The sequence below is a fragment of the Calidris pugnax genome, unplaced genomic scaffold, assembly GCF_001431845.1.
Source record: "Calidris pugnax isolate Ruff unplaced genomic scaffold, ASM143184v1 scaffold280, whole genome shotgun sequence".
NCBI classification, from domain to species: Eukaryota; Metazoa; Chordata; class Aves; order Charadriiformes; family Scolopacidae; genus Calidris; species Calidris pugnax.
In genome coordinates this window covers 1,314,159-1,335,902 of record NW_015091123.1, presented here as the reverse complement: position 1 = coordinate 1,335,902, position 21,744 = coordinate 1,314,159, and the positions used below count along the sequence as shown (strand labels likewise).

Here is a 21,744-nt window from a genome sequence, read left to right as displayed (position 1 = left end):
GACCATTCCCCTGGGCGGGAAAGCTTCTGGAGTACCTATTTGAGACAAAGACTTGCTTTCCCCCTTTTCCTGTCTAAAATAGAAAAAGGACCAAGACCTTATTCTTGAGCTTCAGGGATCTGTTAATTGGCTCCCTAGTAATATTACAGAGACTCAGCTGCCTGATAATGATTGTAAATGACAGAGACTATCAGGTTTACCTTGTGATGTCCCTGGGGAGCTTGCAGTTAGTTTAGTCTGAACTCTGCGTCAGCTGTTTGGGTTCCTTTCTTCTCGGCATGTGGTATCTGGACTCAAGCTGCAGTCTTTCAAACCTAATATGTGTTAGGGGAAAGAGAGAGAGAGAGAGAGAAAAAAAACTAAACAACAACATTCTCCTCCTTCCCTCAACTGACTTTGTAACATACAGGCAAGACCTGATTTATGGTACAAATTCGGAGAGGTTTTTTTGCTTGTTTTTTTTGTTTCTTTTCATGCGTATCAATCCAGCATCTTCAGTTCTTGCTGCAAGAAAACTGAATTTTAGTGTGCTGGAGTCTTTGAACTTTGAGAAGCTCGACAGAGAATCTCTAAACTCAACAGACCCATCGTGTTTGTATATAGTTGGGTCTGTCTGTGCAGTGGACAGCAGAAAATCAAGTTTTTGCCCCTTTCCTCGCAGAGAGAGCATTTTACTCTCCAGTATGCTTGTTGTTAAAGCTGAACAATACTGTTTTCAGTGATAACCTCGTGTTAATGTTTAGCCAAATTCAAACTGCCACCCCTAAGAAATAAGAACATAGACAATTTATAGTGGGGGTCTCAATAACTTGTATAATTTTTTATTTGCAGGGTGTTCCACCATCTCTGTAATTCTGGCACGAGGGTGTCTATTACCTGTTTTCTGGCTTGGTGACTGACTTCCATCCCACACCACAGGGCATCAGCTCTTGCAATGGTGAAGGGAAGGACACAGACAGTATCTTCACGTCACTGACAGGCTGAGCAACCACAAACCTGGAAAAGCAGTAGCACGTGAGGTTCTGAATGCTTTGTGAGGCCTTCAAACTGGTGTCTGGTACAGCAAGGAAGCTGTAGGCGTTTTTTGCAATGACTGATTGCATGTGCAGAATTCTTTGGAATGATGAGACAATATACATTTTACCTAGGAATGGGATACATACACTTTAAAGGAAGCTAATTAGCCTGTGAACAGCTGCTGAAAGATGTGATAGTTTTCTGATTGCTCAAAATCTTTAAATCAAGACTAAATGTCTCTCCAGGAAATCTGAAGCTCAAGCAATCACTGAAATCTTGAAATAGAAAGAATCAGCGAGTAGAACAGGTTAGATGAGAAAGTTCTCTCTGGCTGCAAACTCTGAAATCCCTGCCCTCAGCAGCATTGCTAACTTCATGCTCCAGCAGCTCTCTAATGAAGAAGGCTCACTTGTAGAGATAAATCACGTCTTAAGTGAACATAAGGGAATCTCATACAAGTGCCAGTCAGCACCATGTCCAGACCACACACCAGTTTGCCTCAAATGGCATCAGCTGCCCAGAAGAATGTCTAAATCCAAGATAAAAATAAGTAATTCAGGCTGCTGATAACAGATGCCTACCTTCAAAGTCATAACTATTATCTTTTGATTTATGGTATATTTGAGATAAAGTATACTTGCCTATTCTTGCACAGATTGGGCTCTTCCATCAGGCACTAGAGCCCAAAGCAGCGTAGCCCAAACAAGTCTAAAGCTCTGCAGTAAATGTCTCCAAAGGAGTCCTCCTGCTATAAAAGAAACAAACTCACTTTTATCTCAAAGGAACCAAAGCAGACAATTCAGCCCAATACCAACTCCCGTATTTAGCCAACTATTCACTACTTTTAGGATCATAATATTTGGCAAGAAGGAAAGGAAATCTAGAAGCATTTCTGCTGCCTGCAGTACATCAAATAACTTACTCTCCACCTTTTCTCAAAAAGCTTTCCTACACTGAGCCACTTTGTGGAATCTGTCACCTGCATTTGCCTGAGTAAAGAAACTAAACAAGCTGCAGAGAAGGAATGGTGTTACTAAATCCACGCTGAACTCAAATCCGCTTAAGAACATCTGACCATATTGTCGGGCAAAGGGGTATAATGCTGTTAGAGTAATTCTCAGTCTTTTAAAGTAAGGAGCTATAGTCCAGGGTTATCCAGGAGTGATACAGCTTCGGGGGAATCTGCACTTTACATATTTAACAGAAGCGTGCTGAGCTCTTTAACATATCATTGCTGTACTTTTTGACATCAAAAGGATTGCGTTTCCATACTTGGATGAATTAATAGGATTTGCATGTCACCCTCATTCTGTACTTTCTTTGCTGAGTTACACTGCAGGAATTTGAAAGGCGGGGAAACTATAGAGGTGTGCATGTGTGTGTGTGAGTACTCAGGAAACAACACACTGCATTTAGAATGGGTCTTGAAGCTGACTTTAAAGGAGCAACATTTCTATAATGTGCCCACAAGACATTACCTTCTTCCCCAGCTGACGGCTGGTTACAGCTTCAGACAAGGAGATTTCCTGGGAACACCTCTGCACAAAAAGGCAAGGCTGGAAACCTTCTCCCATCACCAACCATTGCCTGGTCCCACTGACCCCCTGTTGCTACTAAGCTTTTCAAGCTGGCCCAGTAGAGCTTAGGAACCCACAGCTGGATAAGGAAGGGAATTCAGGGCTCAGAGTACCTGAGCCATAAAGGTCATGCTCATTGAATTGTTTTCTGCCTACTGAGACCCCAAGAGCCGGTTCTGCTTCAGACTTCCAAGTGGTAACACTTCACTCTACAGACCACCTTCTGCCATTCAGACTCTTCTGCCAGGCTCCTTGCAAGCCAAAAGAGCACTCCTTATCTGAGTGTCTTGAGAAATTTCAACAGATATTCACGATAGCAAAAGGAGGTGACACCGGATTGCTGAAGGCTCCCCTCCCTCTTTCTTCTCCAGGTCCCACTCCAGGTCTCGTGTTTCTCTGCCTTCACTGGATTTAGGGAATGCCTGAATCCAGCCCAAGGTGCCCCTCTCCCTTAACGCATTGCTGAGTGCTGATCATTCCTGGACAGACTTGGAATCTTACGCTTGAGTGAAATTTTATCCTTTAAGACAGGTCATGCTATGTCTTGAGTTACTTTTACACTTGACACTAGCAGTCATTAATTACCATCTGGCTGATTGACATATCAGTGAGTAGCAGCAATATAATACTTTCCCTAACACTGAAGCCTTCTCAGAAAAGCATAACTGGACTTGACACACTTATTTTGGACTGCTTATCCCTCAGAGAGATTTGTTTTGTATTTATTCAGTTTCTGTAAAACTGCCACCCAAGCACTATCCCCTTGGCCGAGAGCTGAGCGCGAGGCATGTGGAACGGGGCTGCAGGATGGGGAAGAGGGGTGAAGAGGAAGAAAGGGGCTCCCAGAAAAAAAGAGAAGGAACATATCATGTTTGCAAAAAGCAAATAAATCAGGCTGGCTTTAAACACCTTTTGTAGCCTGTTAATATTTTGGAGCTGGGAACAGGAGGAACTTAGGAAAATGTTCTAAAAGTTTCTCCAAATAATTCTGTGTGTATTTCAACCCCAGGGAGAGTTGCTGCTGATAGCACACACTGAGAGACCTGCCTTCTAGTGTACAGAACCCACTACCCCAAGAAATCAGAGAGGCTCACTGATTAGCAAATGGCTGAAATAGGAATAGACACGTATAATTCTCAGGGCACCATGTAACTAATCACATCACCGATGTCTGCGACATTTCTTGTGCCCTTCTCTGACACACATGGCCTTGACCATTGTTCAGGTGAGATTAAGTGGGTTTACCCTGGCTGGTCATCACTTTGTTACATACAGATGCCACTAAATGTGACAGGACGTGATACATCTACTTACCAGAGACCAAAGAGAATTCAAGAAGCTCTCTGAGAAGTCAGCTCCTGTGGGGCCACCAGTGGTGGAAACGTGATCTTGCTCTGGAATCTCAGAGTTGCCACTGGGAGCCAGATTAGTGAACTGGGCATTGAAGGCTATATTGGAAAAGCAAGGAAGAAATAGAAAACATCTTAGCAACAGAGATGAGCAATCTAGAATCAGAAACAAAAGTTAATAAATTCAATTTGCCACTCTGTGCCCAGCACTAGCCACAGCGAGCAGCGTTAGTACAGAAAAGAGGAACAAAATATTCAGTGCTGCTGATTGTGCAATGGCAGACAAAAGACACAGAATCCTAGAACTAAGTTTTAAGATATCAGATCATAATTTATTTACCTGCTTTGAAAAGGAAAGGAATAATCTAACTTCTTCCCCTCATTTTCCTGACTTAACAGAAATATAATTACTATTTCTGTTGGCTTAAATTGGGGTTACAAAGTCCCTTTTACAGCTGTCCTACTTTACAGGGGTCTTCACTAGTTTCTCAACTTATTCTCGCTGGCTGAGATAGTCTTGAATTCTAAAGTGATTTCCCCTTAACTTTCTTTTCTGTTTTCAGGGAACTGAGTACACCCAGGCAGGAGGCCCCTGCTGTGCTACTGAACACGCCAGGTATGTCCTGGCACTCCAGCACTCCCAGTAAGAATGCTGATGAATGACAGCAGCACAGCAGGAGACTGAAAGGAATTGAGATCAAGAACCCATATCTTCCCATTAAAAAACAGAGAGCGAGCACAACTAACTCTATGTGAGTAATGACTGATTTCTATTATGTCCCCTTGGGTCAGGAAGCATTTGAGTGCATCATTTTTAAAGATGACTAAAACCAGCCAGAATCACAATACTATTAATGCCTCCTGTTGTCTTGCAGAGTTGGTGTCATCCTTCAGCCATGAATTCTCAAGCACAGATATTTCACCCACCCTGGACTGTGGAGTTGGCCCTGCATCTGGCATTAATCAGTATCCACTGACTGCCTCGTACAGGCTGGGTATGAGAAGCATCGGCTCGCAGCCACAAGAAGGGATCCGCTTTATTTCCTCACCATTCTGTTTCTCCTTTCTATAATTACAGCAGGTTTTAAGCAGCAACAGTCTTAGTGATGTGTACCCTGCTGCTGGATTATACAGATGGCCCTTGGTCAACAATCAGTGTGCTGTGAAATAAGAAATTGCCTGGAATAAGCAAAGCCCTTAAAACTTAAGCCACATTAGTATTACCCCTCTCAGCTCGTTTCTAGAGATAGGCACAAAGGCAAGCATTTGTCTAGAGCAAGGTCTAGCAGGGGGACTTACAGGAAGCTTATTCAATCACAAGAAAGCTCCAGCTGGTTTTGTTTAGCTGTTTTGTGCTTCCAGGTTTTAAATTCTTGGGGTTATTTTGCTTCCTAACCCATCCCTGTAACTCTGAACATATTTCTCTGCTGTTCAGGACTACAGCAGGGGCAGACATCCATGTGCTAAGGGACTGGGCTTGATTCATTATTTTGTCAAAGATCTGACATGACTAAAATCCAAGTCATGTCAACAGATTGCAGATGTTTTCCCCTCCACTGACACACCACATCCTGGAGGGAAATCACAGGGGTGCAATGCCTGTCTGAAGACGTTAGCTTGACTGCACAGTGTCTTCTCTGAGGAGCTGGGTCTCAGTAGCCAGCTCAAAACATTTCTGAGACTTTTGGACACAGCAGAAATAAAAGCCTAAACCACAGCAGTAGATATCCAAGTATCAGTCTGGGAAATTCAAGAGTTCTGGAACAACTCAGGAGGAGGCATCATTATCTTATCATTATTTTGTTTTTGTTTGTTTGGTTGGTTTGGTTTTTTTGCAGTAGCTTCTCAGTGTTTCAGTCTAAGGAGCACACAGGACTGAACAGCCCATTGAGGTGCTTAAGTGTTTCTGGGACACAGCTCATCAGGTGCAAGCTCTGACTAAGCAGCACACCAGAGCTCCATATAAATAGGATACCACCAGTGCCTGCGACAGGCAGAGGCTGCTCACCAGCCCTGTTCCAGCTGCAAGGCTGGTGAGGGGACTGGAAAGCAAGGACCCCACGTGTGCTGAGTCCACACAGCATTTACAAGCCTTGCATCAAGAAGAAAAAAAGGGAAAAAAGAAGCCTGAGTGAGTGAGGGGCCAGTGGTGATGCCTAGCAACATGCTATGTTAATTCCGTGGGTGCATTCTTGTGTCAGCACTTTAAATGCAGCTACACATTCATGTCCCTTGGGACTGGCAGCCCAGCCACACCACTGTTGTGACACCGACTGCTATGTCACTAATAATCAGTTAATTGGTACGCATATTTTAATTAAGAGATCCAGTTTGTAACTATCAGGAAATAAAGACAAAGATAGCCAAGAGTTATATGCAAGAACTCCATGGGTTACTTCAGACATGAATGCAGGCTGGAGAGGCTGAGCCTTCGCAGTGGGATGAGGAGTTGGTGGGCTCTGGAGCAGAATGTCTGTGCTCCATGTGCTCCTGGGCATGTGCAGGGACCCATCCCAACACCAATGCACAGCACCCGGTACCTTGGGAGGGTTGGAACAGGCTCTGTCCTTTCACAGCCACTTGTACAAATGCTTTACCTACCTTGGGGAAGTACCTTAGGAAGGTGGCATGAATGCAGGCCATGTGGCTAGAACTCAGCTCTCCTGAGATCCAGTCCAGGAGGAAAAAACCCAAGGACATTATCTGTCTCCTAAATGGATGCTTTAGAGTTTTGCTACACACAGAGACCTTTGTAACACTTTGTTATATTTATTCTCCTGATAAACCATCCTGACTCCTTCAAAGCCAGTGAATTAACATCTAAGTCAAACCTTTTAATGTTCCTTGGACATGTAGTGCTTGTCGCTTTCTGCCTGTGAATTCTAAAAAGGGCCTGGGGTAAATAAATAATGCAGCATGCATATTGCTTCTGTGGAACTTGTTCCTAAAGAATAACTTACTCAGCTCTGTAGTGATGGGGATCCTTTTATAACATGGCTGTGATTGATTCCCCAGTGCTCTCGCTCTGAAAACAGCATCTGTAGAAACAGTCAATAACAACATGAGGAGAGAGGGAAGTTAGTAGAAACGGAAAGGGGGGAGAAAGAAAAGGAAAGAAACCAATGGTTCAGACAGACAAATGCAGGAAATCTCATACCTATGTCTAAAAATAATGTCATTGTCATGCAAAAATCCCAAAGCGATTCCTATATTTAGAAAGGTTCTTGCCTTGGTTTGCTTTTCCAAGGCTCACTTTATTCACTCAGAGCTTCAAAGGATTAAAAAAGAAAAGCTCTCCTGGGAGCTGCTTATTGACATCATAACTAAAATATAATTACCCTCTGTGGAGCAGCAGTGCTGGTTACAGTGCTGTTTGGCGCAAAGCCCCCGCTAAGCCAATTTGCGCTGAGGGCTTTTGAGGGAGGGGGGGTGTTTTTTCCTTCCCCTTCAAGAAGGCTGTACATAAATAGATGGGACATGTGCTGTAGGAATGAAAGCAAAAGCATATACCATAATTTTTTTCAAAACCTGGCAACCAAAAAGACGTAAAAGAGAAATCCAGAAGTTCCTAGAAGCATGTGTCCTTATTTCCTCCCAGTTCTCACCAGTTAGCTGATTTAGTAGAATCAGTACTCATTTGAAGTCTGCTTTCTGTGTTTTGATCACATCCAATCTTGTCTCCCTTAGCATTGTGTATACTTTTCCTTTGCTACCTGGCACAGCATCTGGGTAACTGAGTATTAATAATACTATATATTGCACAAGGTAGTATCAAAGCCTGAACTCAGCTAAAGATTTTGCTAGAAATGGAACTTTCAGTTCCACTCCATTCCAGTTCAGATACTGTGTAAGGATCCTCTCTGCTCAGAGGAGCAGGGGAACGCTGGAGATCAGAGACCCTAGCAGGGTCCTAAAGAGACCGTGGCTCTAATTAACCACCTCTGAGGTTAGGCGATGGGCTGCCAGAAACCTCATTAGAGATGTCACCAGGCATCATGATCCCTCAAAACAGCAGCAAATGTCCTTCCCAAGTACAGCAAGGCAGCCCTGAACGCAGGCCAGTGGCACCAACTGAACGTCTGAATTGAATCATTGCCTCCATTGTACCCTTCCACATACCGTGCTGGCTGATTTGAATGTACGTTTGATCATTGCCTGGGTAACTTTTTCTTATGTCAATATTTTTGCTGTGAAACAGTACACAGCGCTCTACCTGAAATCTTACAAACTGGCAGGGTGCTATTACAAAAGATTACTTAATTGTAGATTACTACCGTACATTTGAATTTCAGTATCTTATTAAGTTGTCAGATTTAATTACCATTATATGTTTAGATTATGCCACAGATTATTTAGTTCGGTACCTAGGTTTGCCAACCTGTTTGCTTTGTGACATGACAGGGTGATAATTACAGCATTACTGGAAAACCTAAATTTTTCCATGGGAAAGACTAGAAGTCCTTGGCATCTGCATTGACCCTCGTAAATGCTCATTCTTGCAAACTAAGTAATGTTTACCTCTGTGTGGGTCTGGTTCTCAAAGACCTGTTTAAATTCTCTACTCTGTGATGAGAGGTGATGGGCACAACAGCCCTGGTTTGTTGGGTGGGAAACGCCAACAGCAAAATTGAAACCCCTGAGAAATGCCATCGATGTGTGCTTTGTTACAGCCTCCACAAGGAGACCGTGCTCATCAACTCACCCCAACTGCTGAGGGAACTGGGGGCCTTTCAGCCAAATCACTATTTTGGTTAGGATACAAAATGCTGTAGCTTTGTCTTCTAATGCAAAGACCTTAAAAAGTGTAAGATACAGCCTTAATCTTACAGTTGAAGCTGAAGGAACTTCTCGTATGAGAATCCAAACCTAAGATTCTGTGCCTGTCATTCTAAGTAACTACGGAACAAAGAAGAAAATGGTCTGGCTTTTGTAGCAACTCATCTACTGAGCCTGTGAGGAGACAGAGCTTGTTTTCATGCTGGCAGATTTAATGGCTGACTTGAGGAAGAAGTGGAACCTGTGTCTTAGCCTTATTTTGCAAATATATCTTTATTCGTTGATGGTGATACCCCGTAACCGAACGATGCTTTTCATGCTGCAGAAACCACTGTGGTGATGGCTGTGACGAGGCTACACCTGCCAAATCCCCAACCAGCCCTGCCTCAGCCAACCCAACTAATCACAGCTACCTCAGCATTGGGTCACCAAGCTCTTCTGCTGGAAGGAGACAGAGCGAGCCAGAAGCCACCACCTCAGAGAGAAAGAAGTAGGTATGAACTCTGCAGGCAGCTGGGGAAGGTTTTGATGAACAGATGCTCACATCTCTGTTTTCCATACGCACATTGTAGTTCAGAGTTCTGCACTCCATGTACTACAATTTTAAGTGATAAAACAAAGAACACTGGAGGGGAGCAGGACAGTGATTGATAGGATGAAATATCCTTTTTACTCTGAGTCTCTCTCTTTTCCATATATAGGTACAAAAATGCAGTAGGTACAGAATCTGTATGTGTCACTATAGATGGAGATACATAAATTACATATAAAAGTACCTAGTATTTACTTTCTATGTACAATCAATAGAGCTCCATACATCTTTATATTTATGTACCAATAAATACATTAGATAAAAGTAATCTAAAGACACAATTACCTCTTACTCAAATATACCTTATAAATAATTTGTTTTCTGTTCTGATTGTATACACTGTATATTGATATCTTTTTCTCTAGTTATTAGTAAAAAAACCTGTCTCTGCCTCACTCTAATCTTTTCTTTGGCACAGTCATTGTTTTAAAAGCCTAGAATGATAATAAAGTATACAGAAAACACTTAGGAGAGCCATCCATTTCTCAGCCCGTCTTCAGTTAATTAATACTCCCCATTCTCAAGAGGAGGACAAATCTCAGCTCCTTCGCCAAATTAAGGGAGGAAGAGACGCAATAAATATTCTATTCTACCGGGTGAAGTCATTTTTGCTTCCATTGCAGTTCTGAGGCAGAAGCTCCGTGTGTCGGGATCAGAGCATCCACCCCGTGGGGCCTCAAGGGAAAGGAACTGCTCTTCTCTTTTTGAAGGATGGAAAGGGCCTCCACTCACAGGTGGTTTTGCAAATCATACAGCAGGTACCAGCACAAACCCAAAGCACTCACAATCTGTATCTCCAGGAGCAGCACTGGTTTATCAGTTCTTCCTTCCCTTACCTGTAGCTACTGAAACTGGGCCAGGCTGTGCAGCCAGTTATGCTGAAATGGACTTTGGGTCCTTTTACATATTTATATTCGGGGAACACAGGCTATGGCTCAGACTAGTGACAAGTGGTGACACTTTCATTACTCCCTCCTTCAGTTTCCATTTTTGTCACATCAGCACACTCACAGGCAAAAGGAAGCTCAATCTCATGGGGCTGAGCTGGACTTACCCCGGGTGGATCGGACGGTCAGAGTGGCTGGGATGCTCTCCGTGCCCCCGGGGAAGGGCTGCTCAAAGCACTGCTGTTGGAAGACACAACGGCACACGCAGCACAATCCTGAACATCAGCTCCTCCCAGACCAGGGCAGGAGAGAGCACTACCCTGATAAAACCAAAGAAATAGCCATGAAGAGAAATCTGAGAAAGCTGAACATTAAGGGTCTTTAATGGTGGAAGGGGAACATTACATTTGTTTCAATCTCAGCTGGCACAAATGCATTTTGGAAACAGCTCCAAAGTTTGAGCAACTCTGGAAATGTGGAAGTGTCCGATAAACTGCAAGTCTAGACCTCTGAATTTTATTCTCTGACCAACCAGGATTAGTTTCTTGGTGCTTCTGTGGGCACCAAGGGACTCCCAGAAGAAAAATAAATATTTAAGAAGGGAAAGTTTTTCCAACAACAGCTTGGATTCAAGCTCAAGTCTAGAGCCTGAGATAATTTTTGTCCTTTTTGAGTTTGAATTTTGCTATCACCAAGAAGTTTTAAAATGTATTTAGAAATGAGAGCTAGAGAAAGAAAGGAAGAAGGAAAGAGAATACACAAAAAATTCTTACTGAGAATAACCACAGCTTTGGGAAGTTCTGAATAAATTTCCATTCTCTTTGCAGATAATCCAGAGACCCAAGGAAAGCAATGTCTTTCAAGCCACGGTAAATGAAGTTAGTAGCTCTTAAGGGCATCATGAAATCCTGCAGCCCAGTCATCACCAAAGCAGTAGCCCAAACATCACCCTGAAGGTTCAGTGCTGCTTGGTTCTTCCAACTCTAAATTTAGAACAGAATTTTGCTAAACCAGCTACTAGGTTTATTTTAGATTTTTCTGTTCAGTTAGAAAGACTTAAACCATTTCTTAGCTGTGTAACAACTATGGGCAGAATGAGAATATATATAAAACAAATTATCTCCCCTTAAATATTTGTATTTCAAGTTTATCCTACAGCAGCGAAAAATTCATATATGTTGGCATCAGCCATCAAAAAATGTAGAACAAGACAACAATACTAGTTCAATGCCAGGAGCTTAATAACGACTTTGGCATGGTGGTCTTTTCCTGGTTAATTGATCACGTTTCTCAAATGACCTAATTATTCTGGGAAGAGTTCAGGGAGTGTGTGTTGCCTGGTGTGGTGTCTCACGGGTGGTAGGTGGGATGGCCAAGGTGGCCAACCAGGCTTGTCAGGGCCATTCCTTAGTGTCCAACTCACCAACCAGGAGCTGTGGGATCCGTAGATCCTGCAATCTTCACTCCTTGGCAGCTTTTTTCCAAACAGAAACAAGGGACTTTGTCAGCCAGAAGTTTCCTGATGAGAGATTAGAATCATAACCAAATTAAATGATTGTCTCTAACTAATTAGATTAGTTTAAATTGAATAATGAAACCTTTAGCTGTACTTAATGTAACATGCCTGAAGTCCAACGATTAGTCTGCTGAATGAAGCTAAACAATTAAAAACACAATCTATTTTATAGCTTATTTTATAGGAACAATTGGAAAAACTATTACTGCTGAAATCTGCAGAGGAAATGCACAATTACAGGACCAACAGGAGCAGTCAGTTTAGCAAAGGAGCAGCAGGGACAGGTGAGCCGTTCTGAAGACAGTAAGGAAGTGGGGCCAAGACACTGGCCATACCTGACATTTATTATCTGTTATTGAAGTCAAGGGAAAAAAAAATTGCATCAATTCTCAAACATCTGAGGGTCAAAATAAAAATAACGTATCCCTTATGTAAAAGAGAGAGGCCTACATTTTGATATGTGTTTGGATGCCCTGTGTTTTGCAAGGACATCAAGGAGGAACTTCTGTCAGGTACATCCATCTACCTGTCCGTGGTTTCCAACCAGAATGAAATGCTGAAGTGTTACAACAAATCCCACAGGAGTCTACTTGCACCTTTAAGCACCTAAACAACTTTAAAAGTGTAGCTTTTAAAAACATAAAGCTCAGTCTGGGACTTTGTCAAGCACCCAGCTCACACCCAAGACAGCACCTCAGAGTCCTTTGAGGGCTTGCCTGTCCCAGAAACGTGACTGCAAAGGAAGCTGCAGCAGGAACACGAAGTGCAATCGCTGTTACGCACTAATTTCCTTTGTGGACATTCTTAATCCTCACAAAGAGCCCCCTGCCCAGTCTATCTTAGCTACACAAAAACACTCAGTACAAAACCGAAGTGGCACATGGGGAGTGAGGACACACTACCAGTTGTAAGCTTTTTCCTCATGCAAACCCGCCTGGAAGATCTTTTCAAAACACTGCCCTTCAATTCACAGAGCTGAGCTCCCAGTCCTATTGGGATATTTGCCCATTTGTAATGACTAATCCTATTTTGGAGGTTGCTGGGCAATAGGGTCCTTTTATTTGCTTGGAAGGAAGCTGCAGCATTTCAAGCAGCATGAATTCCAGCCTGCTACAAGTCTCCCAGCTGGCAGAACAGCTTGAACATTCTGTATTTTTGATGAAATCTTTGATCACCTCATTGCAAGATTTGGTTGCCTACTCTCAGCTCTCTGGCAGCTCTGAGTACAACCTGCCATTTCTAGATGGGATTTGTTCTTTTACGGATTAGACACGTTAAATAAATAAACCAAACTGTCTTAAAGACATCCAGATCAATAATGTCACAGACACAGGGGTCTGGAAACATAACGCACAACATTTTAAAATAAAATAGATGTCAATCAGACCTTCCTTTGTCCATCTGCTGAGATCCTCTCCTGAGGAGACAGGGTGCCTGCCCGGCTTTAGATGAACACGAAGACACTACTGATGCCCTGTTACCTTGGAGATCTTTCTCTGTTCCCAGGTTACCACCTACATTACAGGGGAAAATGGCTGTGGAATGAGCCCCCAGCTCCCACCACTGCGAGAGTCTTTACCCAACCCTGGTCAAGAAACTTCATCTACAGCTCGCTGCTGAGAAAGGGGGTAATGGAAAACTTCCAGTCTCTCTCCGTCAGGGCAGGGTCTGTCTCTTACCTTTGCATGTGAGATCAAAATTAGAAACTGGCTAAGGTAACATTGCTAAATAAACAGCAGAGAACCAGAAAGTGATCTGTCCTGCACCCAGGTCAGTGCACTGAAGCTGCAGCTTATCCTTAGGAGAATAAGGAAGAAGACACCTGAGGATCCCAAAAGCAAATATCCCACACCCACCAGAAGAGCCTCAGTAGGGGACCAGCATCACACAAGTGACACATTCCTGTGGAATCAAGGATGACTCTGCTCTTCTCCTCTCCTTGGCCATCAAAACCCCTAAAACAGAGAAACTTCTTCACTGCAGAATGACCTCTCAGCAGCAGCAGCTACAGTTTACCCAACCTGAGATCCCATCTCCAGCTGCTGCTGCGATGCCCTCTTTATCTACATCAGAGCTTTCATGGCTCATAGTAGCAAGGAGAAGTTAGGATGTATGAATCACATATTAACCGTGACAATATGGGGGAAAAGGGTTGTGTGGAGGAGAAATTCCTTTGTCAATGTCAGCTGAGTGAGACAAACATAAGGAAAAATATACTGCAAAGTGTTTCCTTGAATTATTGTCCTAGTTGTGATGTCTATAGCTGTTTGGACTTGGTCCCTAGGATTATTTTAAATAATGAGTTCTTCAGTAGAGACATTCATTGAAGCAATATTTATATAAACATGGTCTTGATTAAGAGCAAAAAGAAGTCAGCGGGAATTTTCCCCTTGTCTTCAGGGACTTTAAATTAGGCCCATATTGCAGGATATTCTTAGAGGCAAATTTCAGAAACGAAGCTGTGTTTTTGAGCGTTATGTTAGTTCAGCAGCAGCAACAAGACCATGTGAAACAAAAGCCATTCAATCAGATGCTGCTCTGAAGCTGTTTCAAAGGACTGGGCATCTCCGACAAGGGGCAGGGAGAAGCTTCAACATGGCTCTCCTGAATTCAGCAGGATAAATTAGTGCAAAACTGGAGAGGAAAGGGAGCAGTACCCCTCTAAATCCCTGCAGTGTCTCTACACAGCCTCGTGCTACCCACAAGCAATCGCATCTATCGTCTCCTCCTCAGATAACACATCCTTAGGCCAGTGATTAAATGGTATTTTGGCAAGTTAGAGACTCTCTTCTCACGAGCTCCCTTACTTGACTCAGATTTACCAATCAATCAATGTATACAGCTCTATCACAATAAAGCCATCATCTATATACACAACCTGTCAGAAATGACAACTCCTCATTCTAATATTATGGGAAATATACACGCCTTGGAGAAACACCTGTTGGATCCCTAAAGCGGGAGATAGAGGGAAAAGACAGTAGGAAACCCACTCCTTCATGACGACATCCACCTTGCCAAAGCCAAGCACGTTCTGATTTAACAAGCCATTCTTTAGTTAAGGGTTCCTTCTGCCATACACTCTGCAGACTACATGATTCTAACAGAAATCTGATTTTCCTGAGAGACTCGTAAATCATCCTGCGCTGGACTCTGAAGAGGATGAGGGCACTGGAGCTGACATGCTGTAGTACCCAACAGAGACAGAAATAGTCTCTGGCTGAGCTACAGTCACTCACCACAGCCATTAGCAGGTAATCTGGGTCACAAATTGACTGTGCTGTGGGTGCAGAATTATCCCTGTTGGCTCTACATGAGCCTGGAAAGAAAACGGTTGCATTCACATGAGGCTGTGCATTGTCATGTCCATGTTACCTCTCTCTTTCTACCACATTCTTATTTGAGGTCCTCACCACCCACATTGCACTGAACAGAATATCAAAAGCACAAGGCTACGTTACCAACGACCGTCCAAGTGGAGCTGACTCACAAGAGCACTTTGGACCGTGGGCATTTCTGAAACGTGCTCCTTGTGCTGAACATCTGAAAATACTGTTCTACAGCATCACGTGTATAAACCACTGGTGTGACCAGTCTGTGCCCAACCCACCAACAAACTGTGTCTATTGCAACAATAGCCCACTGTTAAACTCAGAGAAAAACCTGCTTTTGTACTGCAAATAACCCCAGTTCAATACCTTATACATCACCCAACATGGCAGTTCAGCCCAGCGTGTCAGAGCTGAACTGAGAGTGCTACAACATGGTAAAACATTTCTTTTTTGCCTGTTTCCACAGCCACAACCTAATATAAACCAGTCACTCATGTTTCCATGAATCAAAGTAGATAATGTAGCTCTCAGCTACACTAAAAGATGGTCAGACACATCCAAGATGTTTCAAACTTCATTTGAGGACTAACATAAGTGATTAACAGTTGTCTATAGCATTAGAAGGCAGGGAGTGGAAGTCCTTTTATCAAATTGTTAGCTGCCAACAACTTCCCGCTGACAAGCTATCTTTAAATTCTTCATAATGCCTTTGCAAAGCCCTAAAGCTTTGTTGAATCCCTCGCCTGCCGTCTTCCAACATCAGCTCTTCCACTCCCTGTCGTGGGAAAACGGGGCTACAATTGAGTCTTAATGTCCCGAGTGCGCGGTGAGGTCTGTGCTCGTTTGGTTTGTCTTCTGTGCTCTCAGTACAGAACAGCAGCAAATCCTCAGGAATCTGAGCTTATTTCTGTGTCCTCAATTTTGCCCAGAGAGAGAGAGATAAAGGCTTCCTTCCCCAAGCCTGCTCACAAAGCACCTCAGGACAAGCAAGGCCTGGAAGAGCCATAGGGAAACCTGGGCACATGAGAAACCTGTGCAGAGGAGTCCCCAGAGAGAAACTCCCCTGTGAGAACTGTGGGACACGGGCAGGTCATTCCAGGACCTGGAGAGCCCTGCTCGCCCCCAGCACCAACACCCCAACATCCTTCCCTGGCTCCGAACCACAGCCTTGGGATGATTTCACACTTGGCATGTGAGCTGCTCGGTTCACAAACCATTTGGGAATCCTCTCATTGTTGTTCTGAATGGCTCCCAGATCCGCACACATGTGAACCTCTTCCTTCAGGGAGGAGCAGGGTTTCACACACACAATGAAAACTGCCTGTGCCTGCGAAAGCTGCTGCAGAGCCCCTTTCCTCCCTCCCAGCCCCACACTGTGAGAATATGGTGCTTGTCTGGACCTGGCTTGATCATCATCATGGATTATATCTTTCCAATCACGATGCATCAAAGCGCTTTCCCTGCCTCACAAGGAACTAAGAGGCTTAATTAATTGACACAGAGGTATTACATGTCATTGCAAAATATTGTAATGTAGAGTATTCCATCCAATAATTAACAAATACATCAGGCAACAAGTAAAACCAATCTTAAAATGAGTAGTTAAATTTTTCTTAATTACATCCACTGAACCAAATCCGCCCCTAAGCAATGCACATGTAATCCCAGTGAAGTCAGTGTGGTTGTACAGAATACCCTAAAATAAAAATAGTCTGTAGTTATCATCTATATTGCAGCAATACTTACAGTCCCCCACTAAGTTTAGGGACTCCTGAGTTATTTAGAGTTGTAAACGTGTACAATAAAGGTAAACTAAGTTGAACTGAGAAAACACCACGGAAAGAGACACGGAGCATTGGGACTTACACACCACACAAAGAGAAGGGCTCAGTCCTGGTCTAACAGGGCTCCAGTACCACGTCTTGAAGTGGAGCCAAGATTCTCAAATAACAGGACTCCAGGTGCTGAAGCCTGAGGAGGAACCCCCAGTCCCTGTGTGGCAAAGGCCAAAATGTTGCAGCACTGGAGCACTCCAGATGCACAGGGAGAGCTGGACTGAAGGGGCTGAGCTCTGAGCTGGTGCGTGAGGGTCTGTTGCACCACAAAAACCTCAGAGCGACAGCCAAGAAAAGACACCTTCTGCTTTTGTCATCCCCTCTCCACTCCTGCATCCAACCTCCATCCAAACCACCTCCCTCAGCTAACACTTTGCTACATAAGGACGCGTTATTCAACTAGAGAGAGAAAGCAGGTGTAATAACTCAAAAACTTTTGAAAATTAATATAGCAGAGTTATGCCGGGGAAGCTGGATACTCCTTCTGCAGGCAGATCTCCTGCGTCAGCGCTATGAGCCATTGCTTCTGACAGAGAACAACAGCTCATTATTCATAACATCCCTTGTGAAATCTCTGCCAAAGTCTCTCTCCCCTTCTGAGGGCACAGGAGGGCTAGATAAAAATGCAGTTCTTCTCCTTGGCACAGACAAGTGTACGTGCATGTTTCTGTTCTTCCCCAGCTACCTGGGCTGGGCACAGGTCGTATTTTAAAAACGAAAACCTGATCCTGCTGCCCACATGCAGAGCAGAGACTTGCTCTGATTCTGGAAAGGCTGTTCAGAGAGTAAAACAGCAGACAGCTTGAGTAAGGGTAGCAAAATTCAGCTCCTAATTATTAGATTTAAACCTTGAAACAGTTGTCATGTATGAAGGGACAAAGTAGAATTTGGCAAACAGGAAGGGAAGAACCAAATCTTCTCATAATGACAAATAATCTCTGAAGACAACCTTGTCATTTTCTGAGAGCATCTCAACAGTTCTCTGTTTTTATTTTTTTGGTCAATGCTTATCAAAATTTGCATGGCTAGTTAGTGCGTTAATTTAATTATGAGCAGCATTTATGAACAGCCTGATGGGGGATCTGCAGAGGGCAATAGAATCTGTTCTTGAATTATGAAATTGCACACACTCACACATCTGGAAGCCGTCATGGGACAGATCGCTGTCTTGTAAATGCGTGTTGAGTGTTACAATATTTCACTAAGCACTCCCAATCTGTCAAGGTTTACAGGAGAGCAGAGACTGAGAACATTTGGGATCATTTGTGGCTTAGAGCCATTAGCTACTTCCACCCACTTATTGTGACGTTATTAATAGCAAAATAATCTAAAGAGCAGAACTCAAGATCTTAGATAATAGAAGTGATTTTCACCAAGGGCCAAACCCATGAAGCCAAGTCCCAGCGGAGCAATGGGCTCTGCAGGGCAGCACAGCCCCTTTCTGGGGGAATTGGTGGTAAATTTGTATGGATCCTGCTCCTCAGAGGACCCACCTGCAGACCCAGCCCATTCCCATTGTTCCAGGTCTGCGTAAGAGGTGGCACATGGTGACACCTCCCAAGAAACAACCAGGAGAAAATGCTACGTAACCAATGTGATGTTGACCGTCCCTTATGAACTGCACGTTTCAGCAACAGTTAATGGTAAGAAGGGCATTGGGCATCACACACAAGGCAGATAAATTTACACCTCATTAAACCTTGAGCAGTGTAAAAACAGCTATCTGCCAGAACAGGAAAATACGTGAGCTGTACCTGTACACTATCACCACTCAAATGCAAGTTAACTGGCTAAAACCCAATGCCATTATGCTCACATGACATCCAGGGATGCTCATGACTCCTATCGACATTGACTTCTCCAGGACTGAGAGACCAGAACGGCCAGTTAGTTACCAAGACTCAAATCCTGTAGGACTCCAGTTCTAGCCTGGCACACAGGAATAGGCTTCATCCCATGAAAAACAATCCCCTGCTGAGGAAATCGGGACTTGGCCTGTGAAAGAAACTTTGTGCAAAGTTCCCTCAACCTTCTGGAGCCACAGCTCAGTGAAAAGATTTGGAAGACGCTGAAACTCCATGGAGCTTTTGGGTTCTTGTTAAGCCACTGCATATCTGTTCAACTTAAATCCCCATCCAATAGTTAAATATGGGTGTTTTTTTTTAATGGGTCATTATGATGTGATTTATGACATTGGTGTAATTGTCAGAATTACTGTGGGTAATTAAAATATGAAACGCATGCTGCCAGAGGCTTCAGTCACTCTCAGCACGCTCATTAAAAGTCAGGAGCTGACCAAATTATAAATAGACTGGTTTGCACAAGTTCACAGGGAAAGCTAATTATGAAACTTATCCTTATGCACTCAGAACTCACACCATCAGTCATGCAAATTCTTTAAGTGATTATACTATTGTATAACGTGGAATCGGATTAGTATGTACAGGTGGGCACAACTCCAGTTACAATGTGCAGTACAACTGTACTTTGCACGGTGAATGTGAATCCCTAAAACTCTTACGCAAGGCTGATGAGAGATGTGGGACGAGGGCCTGGGGAAGAGAGAGGTGGCAGATTTTCACATGAAGCGTAGAAAAAAAAGAGTGAGGAATACAGGGAGAGGCTGCAAAGGATAAGGCTCTGGTCTATAATGTCTCAGAGAAACAAGAGAGGCTGAGAACACAAGGAGAGAGAGCTTCAGAAAGAAGCTGGAATGAGCTTTGGATTAGTTGACTAAATTCGTAAGGAATGGTGGCTGGCAAAAATCACAGGGAGTTCAGGTGCCAAACACAGTGAGCATGAACACACACTGAAGTTAAGAAAAAAATTGATATATAAGGATGGGCAAGGGCTGAGACTTTTTCTTTGTAGTATTTTGAAATTTTTACTCTCCAGAAGGGAAGGAAAAAAAAAAAATAAATGGAGGCCTATATAAAGAATTTAACCAAAACTGAATCAAGAAGTAAATCACCGATGGAAGAAGAGTCCTGTTAGAGCTACCAGTAAACCCAAACATAGTATGCTTCTGCTTATTCTGGGGTAAAAAAAAAAGGACAAAAAATTGAAACCCCTGTTCCAGTGCCAGTAAACAGTCTTGGCTTTCATGCAAAGAGACAATGCAGTCTGTACAAAACAAGTCTGGGCAGATTTTGCACACCACGGAGGCTAGGTTTTCTGGGTCAGAAATCCACTAAAATACCTACTCATCAGCCTTATTGGTTGGGCAAATTTCAGTGAAGGTAAGACCTCCTTTCAGTGAAGGAAAGTGTTCCATGAGCTCAGGCAGCCTGCACCGACAGAACAATTTATTGGGGTGCTTAAAGAGCCATTTATACCAAGAGGAGTCGCGTTCCCAAAATACAGCTGATTTATATTCTGGGTCCCGGTACAAGATTCTGGGGCTGGAGATTGGAAGAGAAAAACCTTGGGGAGGGGAAAGTATGCATGGATAATCTCCCAGCTGAATTTTTTTAAACTCAAATAAACGTAATTAAGTGCATGTGTATTTATCAGCTTAAACTATCCCTCCACCTAATCTGTCACCCTGACTCTGAGAAACAGTCCTCAAAAATACACAGCAGGAAAGATGGGACTTTCCAACACAACAAAACGTGGAATTGCAAAATATTATCACCTCTTCCTAGAGAAGCTCCTTGTCCAGCATCAGTTCACAAGCTTCCAGTGCCCAAAGTATCTGTTCATCATCTTCTTTATGTGTCCCAAACTCCAGAAATGCCATTGGTGTTGGTCAGGAGGGACTCTTTTTAGAATTCCACCCATGAAGCCTTTGAGAGGTACCCACAGGGATCCACACTTCTCCATGTTTCTACAAACCCTCTGAGGTTTGGCTGTCACTGAGACACCCTTCCCCAGCTCTCCCCCACTCCAGCAATGAAAGTAAAGCTGAAGGCACACAAAACTTGTCTGACTTGCCATGCCAACAGACTGCTAAATTTTCCACAGAGCCCCCACCCCGTAGAGTAAACCCCAGGTAGTGATCAAAAGCACAATGTGCCTGCTGACAAAAGGGATCTTGCTCACTGTAACAACACTTTCTCCACCTCTATCTATCTCCTTTTTCTTGAGAACACAGTTTTACACTTGTCCTTCATACAAATAACCCGAGGGTGGGAATTATTCACAAGGCTCGTGTTTGACACCCCATCTGTTCATTTCTGACAGCGATATATAATGTAAGGCTATAAAAACTTGAAAAATAATGCAACATAAAAAGGGATTGACTCGGCTCCAAGAGGCCATAAACGGTAACAAATACCATTGTATGATTTATTTCATGCTGTAATCTTTACAGTAAGTCATCTTTCAGACATTTCCTTGTGACAGGTTTTAATAATATTAATGCCCAGAGCAATCCAAATCATCGCCAATAGACATATTTATCAAGCTGCCAATCCAAGTAAATGAAATTCTATAAGCAATAATGTAACATGTTTAAAGGAAGCTAATAAAACAAGTCAGGAGAGAAATATTACTGCAAAGTATGCTCCCTCTAATCCAGCCCTGGATTTTATACAGCCAAAATGCAAATCTTTCCCCCCATGATTTATCGCTCCAAAAATACCAATGACCTTTTCAGGAGCTCTTGCACAGCCCTTCTCACACATTTATAAAGATTGTGATGCATTCTGCCAGATGAGCTGAGCTGGGGCGCCACTGCCTCGGTGTGCCCTGCCTTTGGGCTGGGAAGCGATGGGTAGCATCAAAGAGTAGGATCTTAAGTCTTTAAGATTTATTAAAGACTGACAAGCCTTAACACAGGCTTGGCAACTCAGCAGGTATTTACGAGCAATTATCCAGGCACCAGATAAGTTACAATTAACAGGGAGCTAAAACTTGGTTCTT

The 21,744-nt window shown here is 43.3% G+C and overlaps 1 protein-coding gene across 1 annotated transcript in view; it reads right to left on the bottom strand.

Moving 5' to 3' along the window:
• Positions 1-249: 249 nt before the first annotated feature.
• KCNU1 (potassium channel, subfamily U, member 1) overlaps positions 250-21,744 on the bottom strand; it is a 79,762-nt gene continuing 58,267 nt past the window's right edge. Inside the window, 13 exon segments of the mRNA XM_014958400.1 lie at positions 250-314; positions 914-996; positions 1,659-1,765; positions 3,909-4,042; positions 4,425-4,430; positions 6,904-6,989; positions 10,350-10,416; positions 10,419-10,518; positions 10,972-11,181; positions 13,571-13,584; positions 13,587-13,669; positions 14,537-14,592; positions 14,954-15,033. Coding sequence (XP_014813886.1) covers positions 250-314; positions 914-996; positions 1,659-1,765; positions 3,909-4,042; positions 4,425-4,430; positions 6,904-6,989; positions 10,350-10,416; positions 10,419-10,518; positions 10,972-11,181; positions 13,571-13,584; positions 13,587-13,669; positions 14,537-14,592; positions 14,954-15,033 — 1,091 coding nt within the window.